The following is a 16,363-nucleotide window of genomic DNA, read 5'->3' as shown; positions in this document are numbered from 1 at the left end:
TCGTGGCAGCCTGACTGTGCAGTCCCTAGTACATCTGTTCACTAACAGATGAGGTATTTAAAATTACTCTGTTTATATCGTTCAAAAATAGGTGCCTCTTACACAGAGTAATTAAGGTTGGAAGCGATTTCTGGTGGGATGTCATCTAGTTCAACCACCTGATCCCAGGTAAGGTAACTTCAAAATTAGATCAAGTTGCTCAGGCCTTCATCCAGTGGAAGCTTTGATGTCTTCAAGTAAAAATATTATACAAACTTTCCAGGCCCCCATTTTAGTCCTTGCTCATTCATATTGACTATACCTAAGCCAATAAATATCTACCTCTTGTTACCTATACCTGCTGTATTTTAATCAGGACTTACAGTGCCATTGTATGATATTTGTAAAGGTCAAAATGTTCACAAGGTACAGGTGACCTTTTAAAAGATATTTATGTGTCTGAATCTACTGGGGATTTCCACTCCCTTTGTGGGAGCTGAAAGTTTGGAAACAAAAAATCTGTCCAAAACCATGATGCTAAATTTTCAGAAGAAGTAAGGTTTGCTTATCGTAATTCTTATTTCACTTCATATTTTGTACAGAAAACCAAAAGGGCATTATGCTTTTGTTTATGATTTGATTGCAGAGAAATGACCAAGTCTCATGAGCAAAACTCCCACAGATCTGTTGCGCAAGTCATGTCTTAACTGGAACATATATTCATCATCAAGCCTCTAGTTCCCACAAATTGGAAAACTTAAACAGAAACCCCCACATCACTGGGAATTCTGCTGAACTTTGCTGATTTGGTGAACTTCACTTATAAACATTTATCATTCACTCCAGTGGACTGAAGAACCCTGAGCAATACAAATGAAGTGTCAGGAGAAAAGACAAATATTTTCTCTATCTAATCTGAAGCTTGATCCAGGCCAGAGGCATTTTTATGCCTATGGCAGGAAACTATCTTCCATATTTCATTTAAAGCAGCAATTAACGGGTTCAGATTAATTATCCATTTGTAGCCTAGCTCATGTTTTATTGTTCACTTTAAACTTTTCAGATTCTCATTCTTATCTTCCAAAGTAAGTAAATATCACATAACCATCATTGCTTGCAATTTATTTTTCCCATTTTCTGAATTTTCTCTCCTCACAAAGTCAAGTTTAATCTCTGATCTGATTTCTATCTAAAACTCTATGTTTCTGCATGCCTCCAGAAAAACTAAGCTCACCAACTCCTTGTTTAAGAACAGTTTTTGCTGAACCACTAAGCTCCTTCTTGGGCTTTTAACAGCTCACCTCTTTGCAGATTCAGAACTTAACTGATTTTTAAAGCTGCTAAAAGCCAAATTCTCCCTTTGGCTCACAGTAAGAGTTCTTCTGTAATTTTCTTCTAATAGCCCTGGATGAACATTAGCAGCTGTTTGTGTATAATAATTCATATAATGTGGTATTTGTGATGTACATCCTTCCTGTAGAGTCCATCTGGCAGGACTGGTCTCTTAATAAGTATCCCAAGATCTATCTTTATTGTCCAGAATGTTGTTACACAGCTGTGTCTCCCTGATAATAGCTATCCCTATGTTTATATCATGTTATATTCACCTCACACAATTTTGGAGCAAGCTGAGAAGCTATAAAATAACTGCAGCACTTACACAGATACCAGCTGCTGTCAGGACACAGAGGGATAACATTATGTGTTGGAACTATTTTTCATGCTAGAAAGGCTTGTTCCAGCCCAGAGCAGCTTCACTAATTTCAATACTTACACTTCCAAACCACGGGTGTTTTTACTACCAGCACGGATTAATTTATAGATCACTACAGCTGGGAAAATAGGACTTTGCAAATGTAGATGCCTACTGTGGCAGTCATTTTAAACTGCAATTTGGTTTTCCAAAAAAATCCTTATATTCTACGAACTCCTGACTTCATCTACACTACATAATAGCACTCTAGCATTTGGTATGGATATAGTTTTGTGTGTGAATCAGCTTTAGAACCACATGCAGTGTAATTGCTTAGGGACAAGCCACATTAACATAGTCTTAAAAGTTCTGCTTATCAAGTATTCAAACTTCGGGTTTTACTTCTTTGTAAAGATTGCAATCTCCAAGGCTCTCAGTTTGGCATTTCTTGAGTACAGCTATCAGTGTTTCAATTAGAAACTGTTACAACAGGTTAGGAAGAGGAATCCCAGGTACCAGGATTTCTGTTTTCATAAAAATAGCAATACAGGCAGTCTTAACTGTTGCAAATTGAATTCCATCTGTTTCTTCTACTTACCTTAGTATTAGTTTCAGATCCTAAAATGAAGTGAGTTCACACTTGGAGGGGGTGGTGATGGGAAGTTCTTTGGTCGTTTTAATCTGTTTAAATCAGCATGTTTGCAACATATTTCTCAGATAAGATCTTGTGATAAATATTAATCTACGCTTGGGAAATCAAGAGGTTAAGAACCAACTCACTAAAAAACCTCTTTTTCCCATGCTCTTGCTCTGCTCTGTGGGTGCCTGAAGCTGCCACAGTTTCATGACTTAATTTGACCAGCATCCTGAAGACTGTTCAGATGATGCCATATACTCTCAGGATATGTAAGTACAGAACCACACCAGTTGGCACCTATTACCAAATGCAAAAGAAACAGGAAGTACAAAGATAAGGTTTTCTCTTCACAGAAAAACGCTACATATGAAGCACATGAAGATACAATCAAAGCTCCTAAGAAGGAAGTTAAACTGAACATTTCTAAAGCTGAAAGCAAATAGCCCATAAGGAATGCAGATACCTTTCAGGATGAACACAAATGAGTACTATTCTGCCACCCACTAATATCTCTTGTCAACAACTTTTTATAAAAATACCAAAGTGGTTGTGGGTTTTCCTCGCTCAGTACTCTGTCAGAACTAATTTCTGTACTTTCTTGGAAAGAAAGATGGAGAAAGTAGCTGCAGGGGAAAAAAAAAGCTGCAATAAGCTTATCTAGTAATCTAAATTATGCTTATTTTAAAATAATAGTAATATTTAGAATTGATAATGCCCAAAAAGTGAGGAAAACCAAACAAAGTGTCTGTTTAGCTATATGTTTGTTCTACAAAGGTATCAGGTATCCAGTTTAACTCTTGATTCAAGGAAGGTGAAAGTTCTTGCCACAATGTGGCAGGAACTTCCCAACTAAAATCATATTTAATCTGTAGTCTGATGACAGATTGCTAAGTGGCAGGATTAGAGACTCTTTCTGAGAACCAGGATGCAAAACTAGCTTGCTTCAGATGGGTCGGCTTTTTTATTTGGAGGTTGTTCCCCCACCCAAGAAAATAAAAATCAAAATCTTTTCAGAAAAACAATAGAAGAGGTCACAGAAGACTTGTGGACAGCAGAAGTTGTTTCCTACTCAGTTGGAGAATTTTAACCTAAAAAGGCTTCCGGAAACGTTACCAAAAAAAAGGTACTTTCCCCACTCGGGATTGATTTCTATGTAAGCACTCTTTCCTGTTAAAAATAAAAATTCTCAGAGCTCTGTTTCTGCCACTTCCCACTCCAATTTTTCAGGAAGAGCAAATCTATTTATAATTTCATATCTATTTAAAGTAGTAGCTGCCCTTGTGACATTAGGCACCCACAGCCATGCAGGGCAGCAAGCTCCACTGGATGCCATGTTTCCTGTTTAGCATGGGTTTCTGAGAAGAGCTAATACTTTTGGTATCAGTGAGAAAACCCAAATTAGAGCAAGTCTACTTAGTCAGCTTCATTTTTGCTATCTAATAATGAGTTGATATTTTTTATTTGTGTTTCAAAGGCTTGCCTTTGAGTTTTGAGGTGATGCCTAAAAGTCATCATCATTGCATGATCTGCAGATGACATCCAAGTAATCCTTGAGCAAAGCCTGAGTCCTTATTCATTCCTCTGCCTCCTTCACTGGAGCTCATCCCCGAAATATAGTAGCTACACTGGTTTTGGAGTTGTTTTACCCTGTGCTCACAGCTGACAGCTCTGCTGGTGAAAGTGTAAGCCTAGACCTAACCTACATCTTTCAGTGATGTAACGTGACCAATGTTTATCAATGCAGCATTGGAAATTACAGTTCTGTGCCTTGGCCAATGTAATTTATTTTTTCACTTTTGTTTACTCTCAGAATTATTCTGACGAACTGGAACATCACAAAGCTCAGGAAGGACCTTAACATTTAATCCACCGCAGTCGCTCATACTGTGCTATCAGCAGCAAGAAGGTGCGACCAGGTTACAGTGATCACTGAAGCTCCAGAGAATGCTTCACATAACAACAGCCAGACTATGGTAGCAGAGGATGGTATCTTCTGGATTAAAAAAAAGGAATTAACATAATACAGGTGTATGAGAAAAGTTTCAAGCGTTCTGTCTGCCACCGACTTTAAACTTTTTTCCTACATTTCTTTGCTTTAGAGCTTTTATTGTTTGCTACTTTTTCTGCCAAATTATAATTACTTTAAATTGTGCTCTCAAGACATAACAAAATCCCAAAGGTAATTCTGCATAAACATCAACAGTGGTACGTAGTGGATTCTACAACAGTAACGCATCTAACAAGTCATATGCCTAAACCCAAGTTACAGGACAAAGGAGAAGAGCAGCAAGCTAAATGTGAGTAGGGCAACAGAAGGTCTAATATTGACTGTTATACATCTCTATACCACAACATAGCTACAAATACAACAGGCATCCATTATATGGTAGATTTCTACTGTATTTACACTGAAACACATTCATTCTTATACCAACTTTCTAAATAATCAGCTTGTCACTTCATTAGCAATTCCTAAAGACTCATGCAATGACTTCTCTTTGCTGTGTATCCGCAACCAAGTGTACCAGGCACACATACAAGTAGGGTTTATTTTCCTACCCCAGAAGTATTATGAACCTAAATGCAGCATGGAAATAAATTGACCAGTTATGCCTCTTGTCTAGATCACTCTGAACAAACTGGAAACTAAGGAAAATCACTCATTCAGTCTGTCAGAGGCTTTCAAAGTAATTATTAACTCAAATCTAAAAAATCTAAAATTTGCTGCAATTAAGTTAGCTGCCTCAGAATCTGACATGAAGCACAATCATATGCTCTTAAACATCCAGAGCTGTGGGCAAATAAGAGATCCTAGATATAATATTATTATTTTTTACGGAAATGTTAAGAAACTTCTAAGTATCTTTTTTCTGGAGATGTCTTTGTTGGATCAGAAAATGTTCCAACTTAGGATCCATTATTACTGAGGTACTTTATAATCTACACAACATATTGTGATGCTTAAGAACAGGTTTCTTTAATTGAGGAATTTGGCAGTAATTTGAATGAGGCAGTAGGTAAAAAATTGCTGTGATTCTATTGGAAAGAGAGCTCCCTTGCAGCCATGAGAGCAAATCACCATGGAAACTTTTTGCTAAGATGATATTAAAGCACAGCACATACACTTACATCTCTCCTTTTGTAATAAGCAGTATTTTGTGATACAGTCTGGAGTGACTGAGTAAAAGGGCTATTTGCACAGCAAGAGACCAGGACTTACTCAGGACTACTGCAGAATTTTGTTATGCTCTGGAGCTGGCCAGTTGACAGTATATCTTGTTACAGAAGAAAAGCATTAGGAGATGAATGGATCTTATCCAACCAACTTGATAAAGTCAAGTTGATAAACACACAGGAAAAATAGGTTTGTGACCTGGCCTCAAACTATTTTATCACCATGAGAAGCTAACTGAGTGTTTTCATGTTGTCATAGAATGATCTGTTTTTCCAATCAGGATAAACCAAGCTCATACGCTCCACTGAAGTTGTAGTATCTTCTTACCTTCCCTCATATAAACACCAAGTCTAGTATTTAACAGGAGAGCAGCGCCCCTCCAGGGTGATCTTGTGCCTCTGGCTTTCACAACACAAGTATGTCTCCTCAGACTCTGCACTGGGATTTGATTACCCTCTGCATAAAGTCATACATGTGTTTACAAATATATCACATTAGGACCCAAATGAAGAAATCTTTTTCTTCTGTGTTAAGGCCAAAATTTGAGACATCATTCACACCACTTTGATCACTCTCAGTTTGCAGAAGAGCTCTGCACAAAACCACAGGAGCACACAGGAAGACATATGCTGTCTTGAATCTGATGACACCAGTCGTAACACGTTCCTTATTCTCTACAGAATACTAATCAAGTCTCAGCAAGCATCCTGTTTTGAGTTTTATTATGGTTTTGTCATCTTCTTGTCATAGTTTTATATGTATCAGCCAACACTGCATGCCCAGGAGTCCTCTCTTTCTGTAGCTTTATCCCAACATAATTTCTATTAGAGCCAAAATCATAATTTGTTGGTCATAAATGAAAAACAGACTTTGTTAAACAACTCTACCTGCCTTATCAAAAATTAAACTGCAGAAGAAAGCAAACAGTGTGGATACAATGCTTTTGGCTCTTTAAATGGAGCTGGTTTATTTTTATTATAAATTTTAGGTAAGGTAAAATTTATTTGTAGGGTATTTATAACCAGCTACCTGTCCAGTAAGGACGACATGAAAAAGTCATGTGAGGACTTAGGGCCAGACTGAGATGCATAAGTTGAAGTGTGGAGATTTCAGAGATTTCATTGCTTGTTTTCGACTAGTTGCATCTGGGTAGCTCATTACTCAGCCTAAAGGGCTTTTCGGCCCCAATCAGCCTTTTGAAGAGCACAGTATACCAAGACAGCTGCTGAACCCAAATCCACAAACTGGACTTTGGTGCTGGATCTCTATTTGTTTTTTTTTAAATGGATCTGAATCTGAGATGTAACCCACATTCTCCAGAGAGAGAGAGAAATGTGACAGTAAGGTTCTTGCTTGTTGTTATGCTTGAGTGCCCTCCTTCCACTCAAAAGTCAAAAGGCTTAGAGAGCTAATGCACAGGTATCAGAAAGCTGAACCATGACTATCAAAACAGTAAGAGTGGTTTACAACATACCTGATATTTAGTGCAATTAGGAGCTGAAGCACCTATTAGCAATCAGAAAATGGACAAATTAGTTTGTACCTACACAAGATAAAAATGTTACCATTTAAATACTACCATCTAATGTTTAGGGTTTTTTTTCCCCCTACACTTATTCCTAGGGTTGACATTCTCCTACTCTTCTTACAGTGGGATTGCAAAGTTATCTCTAGTGGTCCAGTACTGTCCTCTCTCAACAAGACACCTCTGATGCCTGTTTAGTCAGGGACTCAGCATGTGAGTCCAATGCTTTTATCTAACCAAAAGAGTTTAGACAAAGGCAACAGCATCTGCCTTCCAGTTCAATCTTGATCTAGGTAATATCTGTCAGACTTCTACTTTTTTTTCCCCTCCCGCAGAGAACATTCCGTTTCCTTTTCCTACATCCTCTCACTCATGTTTAAATGAGTACTTAGTAAACTGACTTGACCTTCTCCTCCTACTTGGACTAGTGAATAGGTCTTATGGCAAGTATTTTGTCTTGGCATGGTCAGTTCCCTTCTGACTGTATTTGGACTGGGAATTCTTTAGGACAGGAGATTTCTCCTTGTCAGGAAGAAGTTGAGAAGTGGCACAAAATGGGAAACAGAAGAAGGAATCTTTACCTTTTTGGAAACTTTAAATGCCATGGTAAACACACTTTCAACATAAGTTTTCAGCACAGCATGGAAATTAACACTGAAAGTTATTTCTTCCTAAGACCAGCCAGGAATACTCCCACACCAGCCAGCCTCCATTTGAAGTCAGATTTGCAGCATCTCAGTTCCCTGATGAAATCAAGCTGAGTTCTCACACATAGTTAACCGGATGTCTCATTCACCAGGTGACTCCCACTTCCCATCCAGAATACTCACCTTTCCTACCACTCCCCCAATTATAATAACACTCTCACTGAACTGGAATGTCCTTTCTTGTAAGAATTTAGGCAATTTTTATTAATTTCTTTTTTTACAAATCTAAACAATCCTATGATCTATCCCTCCTCACTGCCAGAACTGTGCTCTCCTCTGCCCGTTTTCTGCTTACTGTGTCATACAATCTTTCAGATCTGCAAAGCTGTGTTTGTTCTGCAGGTGACACATACAAGCAATTCTCAAATTCTTGCATGCATTGGCTCAAATCCCCTGCAGCAGAAACCATACATGGTGCAGTTTTTATTATTTTGCCCAAACCCACTAAAAGACAAAAAATAGATGCTCTCATTTGCTATGATTGCTACATGAGCTTCTTAAATAATTCTTTCTGGTATGACTGCCCACTAAAGAGAAGTGAAAAAAACCCCAACCAAAATACAAAACCCCCAAACATCTAAAAGATAGAGATAGCCATGGAAATCACTTGCAAAAGCCTTCTCTAAAATGTTACATGTAGTTATATGAATAGTATTATAAGAAGTAACCTTACTGGGGTAACATATTGTCACAAAAGGAAAAGCAAACATTAAAGTTTCAATTCAAGGGTGTATGCTTGCATGAGGCTGAGAGGAAAGCAATATCAGGTAGAGTTATTAAGTTATTACTGAACTGACTATATGTTTGAGGGAAAGAAAGGCCATGGGCCGCCACGGGAGCTGCCCGAAGGCAGCGAAGGAGGTGAAATGCCAGTAGATGGCACTCAGGCTGCAGCACAGCCCAGGAGCACGCATAGTCCCGGCGGACACGGGCAAATAGACAAAGGATTTGGGGAACTGGAAGACTTAATGATGTCTGAGGTAAACTGCCACAGCACGCAAGGCAGTCAGGCCATAGAAGAAGAAGAGAAGCTACAGGTAGTATCCAGGTAGCTGCTCCAGCCACGGTGACCTGCTCAGAAGGGGAAATAAATTTTTCCGTTGCAGCTTAGTCATCTTTCACTCCCTGGCCAATTTCCACCTCACCCCATAACTATCCCCAAAGCTACGGGGGGGAATAAGGAGTCTAGCTTCAGAACAGTTTTAAACAAGGGTATAGTCAGAGCAGGCTAAGGAAGGCAGTACTGTCCTCTCCCAACAAGAGCTTAGAAACAAGTCACAAGGCAGTTACTGAACTTTGTTTCTAAAATTAAGGGGCTCCCTCCAGTCTAACTCTCCCATTCACAGGAGCCAGTGGTGGCCCACTCTAAGCAAGTGCCTGGGGTTGTAACCACTGAAAACAGAGATGGGTACTCTTCTCTGCAGGCAGCTGTCCTATATCCACAAATCAATGTGTACAAGTACTGTTAATGTTTGTCTAAACTTTGTTCCCTCCTCACTGCTGTTATGATCCGCCTCAGAAAAGGGAGGGGTAACCCAGATTCTTATTAATAAATCCCTTGGGGTGGATTAGAGTGAAACGACACTGAATAATCGGTGTTTGGAAACATATATATGGAGGGTTTATTTTAGAACAACTTTGTTTCAAAGGTAAACAGGTATGTTATCATTTTGGGGTGTTATCCTCTATACCTATCATCTATAGCAATATGGCATAAAGATAACCTTTGGGGAAAATGCATAAGGGAGAGAAAGACAGGATAAGGGTAAGGGAGAGTAAGGGAAAAGATGAGACTGGAAAAATGTATATAGTCACCGCCCATGGGGTCCAGCGATGAAACTTCGTAGTTGCAGCTTCCATGTCTGTTAGTTGAAGTGGTGGCCTCAATCCCTTGGGGGTGAAGGAGGGAAACCGACACACTCCAAGAAGTTAAGAGTTATCATACCCATGGATAGTGTCACCGGCCATGCCACGAGCCTCCAGCATCTCCTGGGCCTGCTAAAAGGGTTTTTCCCGCCTTTCAGGATTGGCAGGGGGATGGGCTTTGATGGGCCATGCCATGAACCTCCAAAATCTCAGACAGCCCAGCTCAGAGTTCATGTGGAGGGCATGGTAAACACGGCTCTTCTCGCCTTTTCGGGGCTTGACACCTTCAGCAGCACTGAATGGGGAGATGGGCCCAGCTGCTCATCAGAGGTATAATGCAAAAGTCCTGCAAAAGCCTGCAAAAGTCTCCTGGCAATCCTAGAATGCATAAATCATTAACCATTTCAGTCTCTGACAACTGCCTGCAGAGTTCACAGAATCCCTTAAGGAATATGAGGAAACAAGCCATTAAAGCTAAGCTACTTAGCACCCCCTAAAAAATATGTACTGTTTCTATAAGTACGCATAAACCCCACAATAACTAAGCCATTAATCTTTAATAAAACTTTTTTTTTTTTTAAACCATATATCTGTTCCCTGGCAGGCAATATTACAGCTGCTCAGAGCTACCAAGACTGAACATTTTCTTTTCCAGTGCAGATGCTGTTGGCACTACTGGGCTGAAACCAAAAGATCTTCACAGCTGGATCAACGAGGTTCATGAATATTCATAGGCACTAAGGAATTTGGGCGGATTCCGGAAGTGACAGGACCCAATGCTGAATCTGAAGCTCTCCCAGGATTCTGCGTTGAAAACACAACTATTCAGATTGTTTTGTGCTCTAATGGGAGCACATTGGAGACTATGAAACAAACAAAGAAAGAAATCAGAGCTAAAATGCTGGTTTGTGTGATTAATTACCATGGATACAAACTAGCAAGTAGAAATAACTTCAGCCTCACTTCAATCCTCTTGGTTTAAAGCAAAATAGAACAATGGCACAACATTCAAAAGGAATCTTGCACTCACTCTGTTACTTGTGAGTCACTAGAACTTGAATCAATGCACTCCTTTAAGAGAAGACATTTCTGTGTGTTGGGGTTAGGGGTTTTTTGTTTGTTTGTTTGTTTTTACAGGCAGTTCAGGCACTAGACTTGTTGCATGCAAAAAAGGAGGAGGAAACACTTAAGGGCTTTAAAAATTTTATTTAATATAACATGATAGAGCAAGATCCCCTTTCTCAGTGAAAGGCAACCATAAAATGGCTAATTAAGGCCTTGAAAGAGCCTCAAGCTTTATTGTGCCTTCTCATTCCCGCTGAACTTTAAAGTATCTGGTCTAGAATTCTCTGAACAAACTGCTACACCACAAGAAAATCAAACGTCATTTGTCCTTTAGTCTTTCTACGTGTATCTACGACAGGTCAAAGTTATATCCATTTTTTTTTCCTGCCACAGTAGTAATTTTTAAGTTTTAATAATGAATGTTTAGCTGCTAGTGGTGGGCAGCAATGAAATGTAACAGAGCTGCATATCATACAGGCATACTTTCATTCTGATTTGAATTTAAGTAGTAAGTCTCAACAAAATCAAATCAATTGATAAGGTCATTCTTCAGTCTTCTCCAAAAGCATTCTGTTACTCACTAGCTTCCTTTTGCAAAGCCCCATGTTGTGATGAGTATGGAAATGACTACTGCAGCTTCCAGAACAGTGCAAAAAGTTAACCTGAACACCTGGTTCTGAAACTCGATTCTCAGTTCTCTCAGTCTACTTTACAAACAGCAGCTCATTCACTCTGTCTTAAGGACTTCAAGGTGAGTCCCTACCAGGCCACCTAGTACTGCCCAGAAACTTGAATCAGCCTCCTTTAGGTGAAGGTTTATTAATGGAGGAGTCCATTCCCGGGAGGCCTGTCCTTTTCCGGGCTGCAGTCTCTATTTTCCGTACCAAGTCCACATCCCACCGATGGGTGACAAAACTAACCACAGCTCCAGGTGCCTTGCTTCCAACTCGTCCAACTCTCCCCACACGATGCAGGTAGTCCTGCAGGGTGTCTGGGAAGTCATAGTTGACCACGAGCTGCACGCTGCTGGTGTCCAGACCCCGCGAGGCAAGGTCAGTGCAGACAAGGACAGACACATCACCCTTCTGGAAAGAGGCAAAGATGCCAGCTCTAGCAGCTGCTGACATCTGTCCCTGCAGCCTCAGGTGCCTGATTCTGTGGTCATCCAGGATATAGCCCAGCCAGTTGACAGTGCTGGCACTGTTGCAGAAGATGAGAACAGCCCCGCCAGATGACGGGTGCTCCTTTAACAGCTGCAGCAGCTCGGGCAGCTTGTCCCGGCCTTTGAGGCGGACGAACTTCTGCTGGACGTGAGGCGGCAGGCGGTGCAGGCTCTGGGTGGTGAGGGTGACAAACCGGCTCACGTCTGTGAACTTCGCCAGCGTCTCGCTGAGCCCCGCAGGGAAGGTGGCTCCGACCACCACCACCTGGGTCCTCTCCTCCTCCGGTCCGGACGGCCTGGGGGCTCCAGCGGCCAGCGGCGCGTGTGCCAGGATCTCCTCCAGCAGCTCCGTGAACGAGTCGTCCATCAGCGTGTCCGCCTCGTCCAGCACCATCCAGCGCAGCCTCGCCAGGGCCAGGAAGCGCCGGCGCAGCGCCTCCCGCAGCGCCCCGGGGGTGCCGAGCAGCACGGCGGGGCCCGGCGGCGGCGCCCGCAGCTGCCTGCGCAGCCCTCCCGCGGCCCCTCCGCCCGTGAGCCCGCGCACCGCCAGCCCCGCGGGCGCGCACAGCGCGGCCGCCACCGCGCCCACCTGCGCCGCCAGCTCCCGCGACGGCACCACCACCAGCCCGCGGGGCGCCGCCGGCCCTGCCGGCACCGCCGGCCCCTCGGGGCGGCCGAGCAGCCCGTCCAGCAGCGGCAGCAGGTACGCGAGGGTCTTCCCGCTGCCGGTCTCGGCGGCGCACAGGGCGCTACGGCCGCGGCGCAGCGCGGGGATGGCGAGGCGCTGCACGGCCGTGGGGCGGCCGATGGAGAGCCGCTCCAGCCCGGCCAGCAGCGCCGGCTGCAGCCCCAGCTCGGCGAAGGTCGGGCCCTGCCCCGCCTCGGCTGGTGGCGCCTGCAGCGCGGGAGCCGCCTCCTGCGAGGGCTCCAGCTGGAAGTAATCGCCGCACGCCTTCCTGTGCTTCCAGCCCGCTGACACCAGCGGTGGCTGCTCCCAGCGCCCCACTGTCTGCCAGCGGGGCTGGCTCAGCTCCGGCCGCCGGCTCCGCAGCAGCAGCTTCCCGGGACGCGCTGCTGTCGCCGCCTCCCCCTGCCCGCGCCGCCGGCGCTGCGCCCCTCGCTGCAGGCGCACCCGCAGGGCCCAGGGGATGCGCACCACGGCCCCGGGGGGCTCCGCGCCCGCCGCCGCCGCCCCGGTGCCCGCGGGCCGCCGCGGCAGCAGCAGCGGGAGCGCGGCCGCCGTCCCGCCCCGACCCAGCGCCATCGCGGCTCCCCCACGTGGGGCCGCGGCGCTGCCCGATGACGCCGTGGAAGAGCCGCTTCCCTCGGTGCTCCCCGCCCCGCGGAGCCGCGGCGGAGCCACGCCAGGAGGGTGAGTGCGGCTGGCGGCGGGGTCGGTTCGCCTTTTCCGCTGCCGGTTGAGAGCTGCCCCCGCGGGAGCAAACGCGGCCCTGGGGGGGCTGTGGCGGAGTCGGCCCGGCGCCCCTCGCTCGGGGGAAAGAGCTCGTGTGGCGGGAAGCATCTCCCGGTTCCGCTGGGCTCCCTCACGGCTGGGTGAGCGGCCGGACCGGCTGCCGAGGGGGCCCTGTCGGGTATGAGGGGGCACCCACTGCCCCTTCCCGCCAAAGGACAGATCTGGGCGTTTTGCCGGTAGGAAATCGACGTTCCATGGCTGTCCTCCTCGGCTTTCTCTTTCAGGTAGTACCGCAATAGGAATGACGGTGAACCCACCCCTGTGTTTTAGAGGAAAGAAGATCCTGGCTCCAATGGTGCGAGTGGGAACGTTGCCGATGCGTCTTCTTGCCCTGGACTATGGTGCTGATATCGTGTACTGTGAGGTATGGAGGATGAGCGGATGAGGCAGTCTTATCTGCTCAACATTATTATTAAGAAAAGAAAACTAGACTGTTTATTGTAGGACTTGTTCTTATTGCACATGTTTGTCCATTAAAAAAATTGGAGAAAGCAGAATCTCTGTGGCTTAAGGCATTTCTCTTTGAGAGTTCTCAAGTTATGGCAAATCTATATTTTAAGCCTATTCAATACTCTCATTTAGACAAAACACCATAAGAGTTTCCTCACATTGTACTGTTATTTGGGTTTTGTTGGGTTTTTTTTTAGTGTTTTTATTTTGATTTGTTTTGGAGTAGAGTCAGAACTTTGATACAAGTTTTAGACTGACCTTCTGTTTCACCTGATTAGTTTTGCACATCCATATATATCCCATCACAGCGCCGCTGTCCTTCTTGCTTAACCACTTTTCTCAAAGCTGGCTAAAATTGAGACTCCAGTTTACTGCAGATCCTGTTGGTAGGACTGCTGTGTAGCTTAAGGTACTTCCAGCCTAAACTGTTCTGTGATTCAATACTCTTACGTTCTTATGTTCTGTTAATATTTTGAAACTTCAGCATGTTGTATACTAAACTCTTGTTTTAATTTGCTTTCTTTTTCTATATTTGATCTCTCTAGATAATTAATTATTAAATGGGCAACTTTTTAGAGTTTGCTGGCTGAAACACTTCAACTTACTGAGATTTTTTTTATCCTTCCTTCTCAGGAGCTGATTGACATAAAGATGCTGCAGTGTAAGAGGGTTATAAATGGCAAGTATAGCATTTCTTTTGATAGTACCTGTAAGCAGTCTTTTTTCTAATCAAGAGAAATGATAGTTACTTCTCTGAAGTGTTTTTCTAGTGATTACAGTGATGTACCAGAACATACAATCTCTCTAAACTGTGTCTAGGGACTTAAAGTAAGCTTTTGAAGTGCTACCCTAGACCTGTCTGCTGCTCTACAGTTTCAAACTTTCAGTTTCCCTTCTAAAGGAATTTCAGTAGTTCATTTAGTGTCCCTCAGGAAAACCATAAACATTTTTGGAGGACATAGCTAATGTATTAGTAACAAGCAGTTTGTTATTCTTTTTAGAGTCCTAGCACAGGGTCCTTCTCCGCCATTGGCTTAGTTTATTAGAAGGATTCAGTGCATTTTCTGTTTGAACTTTTTGACAGGGTCAGGTCACTGGGTGTGCAAGTATTTGTCTTCTAAAATGGAGAGCTGTGATTTTACCTCCTGGAATGGTGTATTTCCCTTTTTCTTAAGAAAATTGGGATCAATGTTGGAAATCCATTTCTTATGTTTCAGCATTGTGCTTTCTGGCAGCAAGTGAAAGAAACTAGTAGCTGGAATAGACTAGACTTTAAAGTTCTAGTGCATTGTTTAAAATGTTAAAGCTTTCCATTTTATGTGGAAAGACAAAGACTAAAATTGTAATGAACAGATAAGCTTCCTAATCTTCCTCAATTCTGTATCTCCTTACTGGCTCCAGCCTCTCTACTGCCTTCATATGCTATTATAATGAAGAGTAAACAGTAAAAAACTCTAGGGGTTGTTTTTGTTGTTGTTTTGTGGTGTTTGCGTTTTTTTAAGGAAATTTTACATGTGTTTGTGCTAAAATAAAATCTAATTTCCTGAATAAAACTATTAATATTAGATACAAAGCCTTTTAATTTTTTTTTAAAGTTTGATAATGTCCAGGGAACAAATTTGTTTGGACAGTTTCCAATCATGAGTTTTTTTAAATATTAGCTGTTTGTGACATTATAATATACACACCTTCAAGTGTAATGCAATAAGGAAGCAACACATACAAAGTCTCACTGTTCATCATTTTTTTACTAACTTGAAGTCCATGGGGTAGACTTGGTTTAACATGATTGTCACCACAAGTTCTTAAAAGTCATATGTTGAGACCTCCCTGCCTGAGTGGCATAGAAACAGTTGTTTGCAGTGTCCTTGTTGGGGAACAGAAGTTCACTGCAAATCTACTCTCTCCTCCTGCCCCTTCCCAAAAATAATACTATTAGGTTTGTTCTGGGTGAGTCATCAGTGGACTTGTTCTGGTGCTGATGTCCAAGGCTGAGGGGTGATTAGGGAGCACTTTGGGAGGGAAACAGCAATGTGCAAGAAATGTACTGCAAGGACATATAGGAGGTAGGGTGCCATTAGTTCTGCTCTTCATGGAAGACTTCTTTGATAGCATTTCATTTATATACAAATTACATAGTCCTATGACTTTTTTTATGTTTACATTTGTATATAATTTTCGTCTGTTTTATCATTTCTCATTTCATGCAGAAGTACTTGAAACGGTGGACTTTGTTGCACCTAATGAAAGAGTTGTTTTCAGAACTTGTGAAAGGGAGAGGCAACGTGTCGTCTTTCAAATGGTAAGAAACCAACTGCAGGTACTCTGCTAACAACATGGTTAAACAAGGCAGTGCTAGTAACATGTTGATCTAAGTCTAAAGCCCTTCCCTGTATTGCAGACTGGCAATTTCTTGATGCTTCAGATGGAGGTAAACCTTCACACCAAATGTGTTGCAGAGTTTCTGATCTGTTGGTACATATCCAAGGAGATGCTACATTGTAAGCTCTCCTTACAGCTGTTTTCAGAAGAGGTGATGAAGATGAATTCTGTGCTCTGTGACAGCAGCTTGTTTTTGTAATAGGTATCTTTGATTTTTTTCCAAACATAGATGCCAAAAATAAATTATG

General features: G+C 43.0%; 2 protein-coding genes and 1 long non-coding RNA gene across 8 annotated transcripts in view; 2 read left to right on the top strand and 1 right to left on the bottom strand.

Moving 5' to 3' along the window:
- Window positions 1–721: 721 nt before the first annotated feature.
- LOC113974843 lies at window positions 722–6,404 on the top strand. The gene is made up of 3 exons (XR_003536657.1): window positions 722–1,064; window positions 3,842–3,991; window positions 4,120–6,404. It is a non-coding gene; the product is annotated as an uncharacterized LOC113974843 (long non-coding RNA).
- A 4,364-nt stretch (window positions 6,405–10,768) lies between these two features.
- On the bottom strand, window positions 10,769–13,073 carry DDX28 (DEAD-box helicase 28). Its single transcript, XM_027698267.1, has one exon. The coding sequence runs from the start codon at window positions 13,071–13,073 to the stop codon at window positions 11,442–11,444; it is 1,632 nt and encodes a 543-aa protein (XP_027554068.1). The 3' UTR covers window positions 10,769–11,441.
- DUS2 (dihydrouridine synthase 2) overlaps window positions 12,497–16,363 on the top strand; it is a 36,838-nt gene continuing 32,971 nt past the window's right edge. For 2 of the 6 annotated variants that reach the window (XM_027698238.1, XM_027698235.1), the window contains exons 1-4: window positions 13,093–13,181; window positions 13,508–13,647; window positions 14,367–14,412; window positions 15,944–16,035. In XM_027698238.1, the coding sequence (XP_027554039.1) occupies window positions 13,109–13,181; window positions 13,508–13,647; window positions 14,367–14,412; window positions 15,944–16,035 (351 nt within the window). In that variant the 5' untranslated portion in view covers window positions 13,093–13,108. Of the gene's footprint in view, window positions 12,513–13,092; window positions 13,182–13,253; window positions 13,402–13,507; window positions 13,648–14,056; window positions 14,143–14,366; window positions 14,413–15,943; window positions 16,036–16,363 lie in introns of those variants that run through there. The other 4 variants (XM_027698240.1, XM_027698239.1, XM_027698236.1 and 1 more) reach the window with 4 other exon arrangements.

The sequence above is a fragment of the Neopelma chrysocephalum genome, unplaced genomic scaffold (genome assembly GCF_003984885.1).
Source record: "Neopelma chrysocephalum unplaced genomic scaffold, ASM398488v2 Primary Assembly neopelma1_125, whole genome shotgun sequence".
Classification (NCBI taxonomy): Eukaryota; Metazoa; Chordata; class Aves; order Passeriformes; family Pipridae; genus Neopelma; species Neopelma chrysocephalum.
This window is presented reverse-complemented; position numbering and strand designations above follow the sequence as displayed.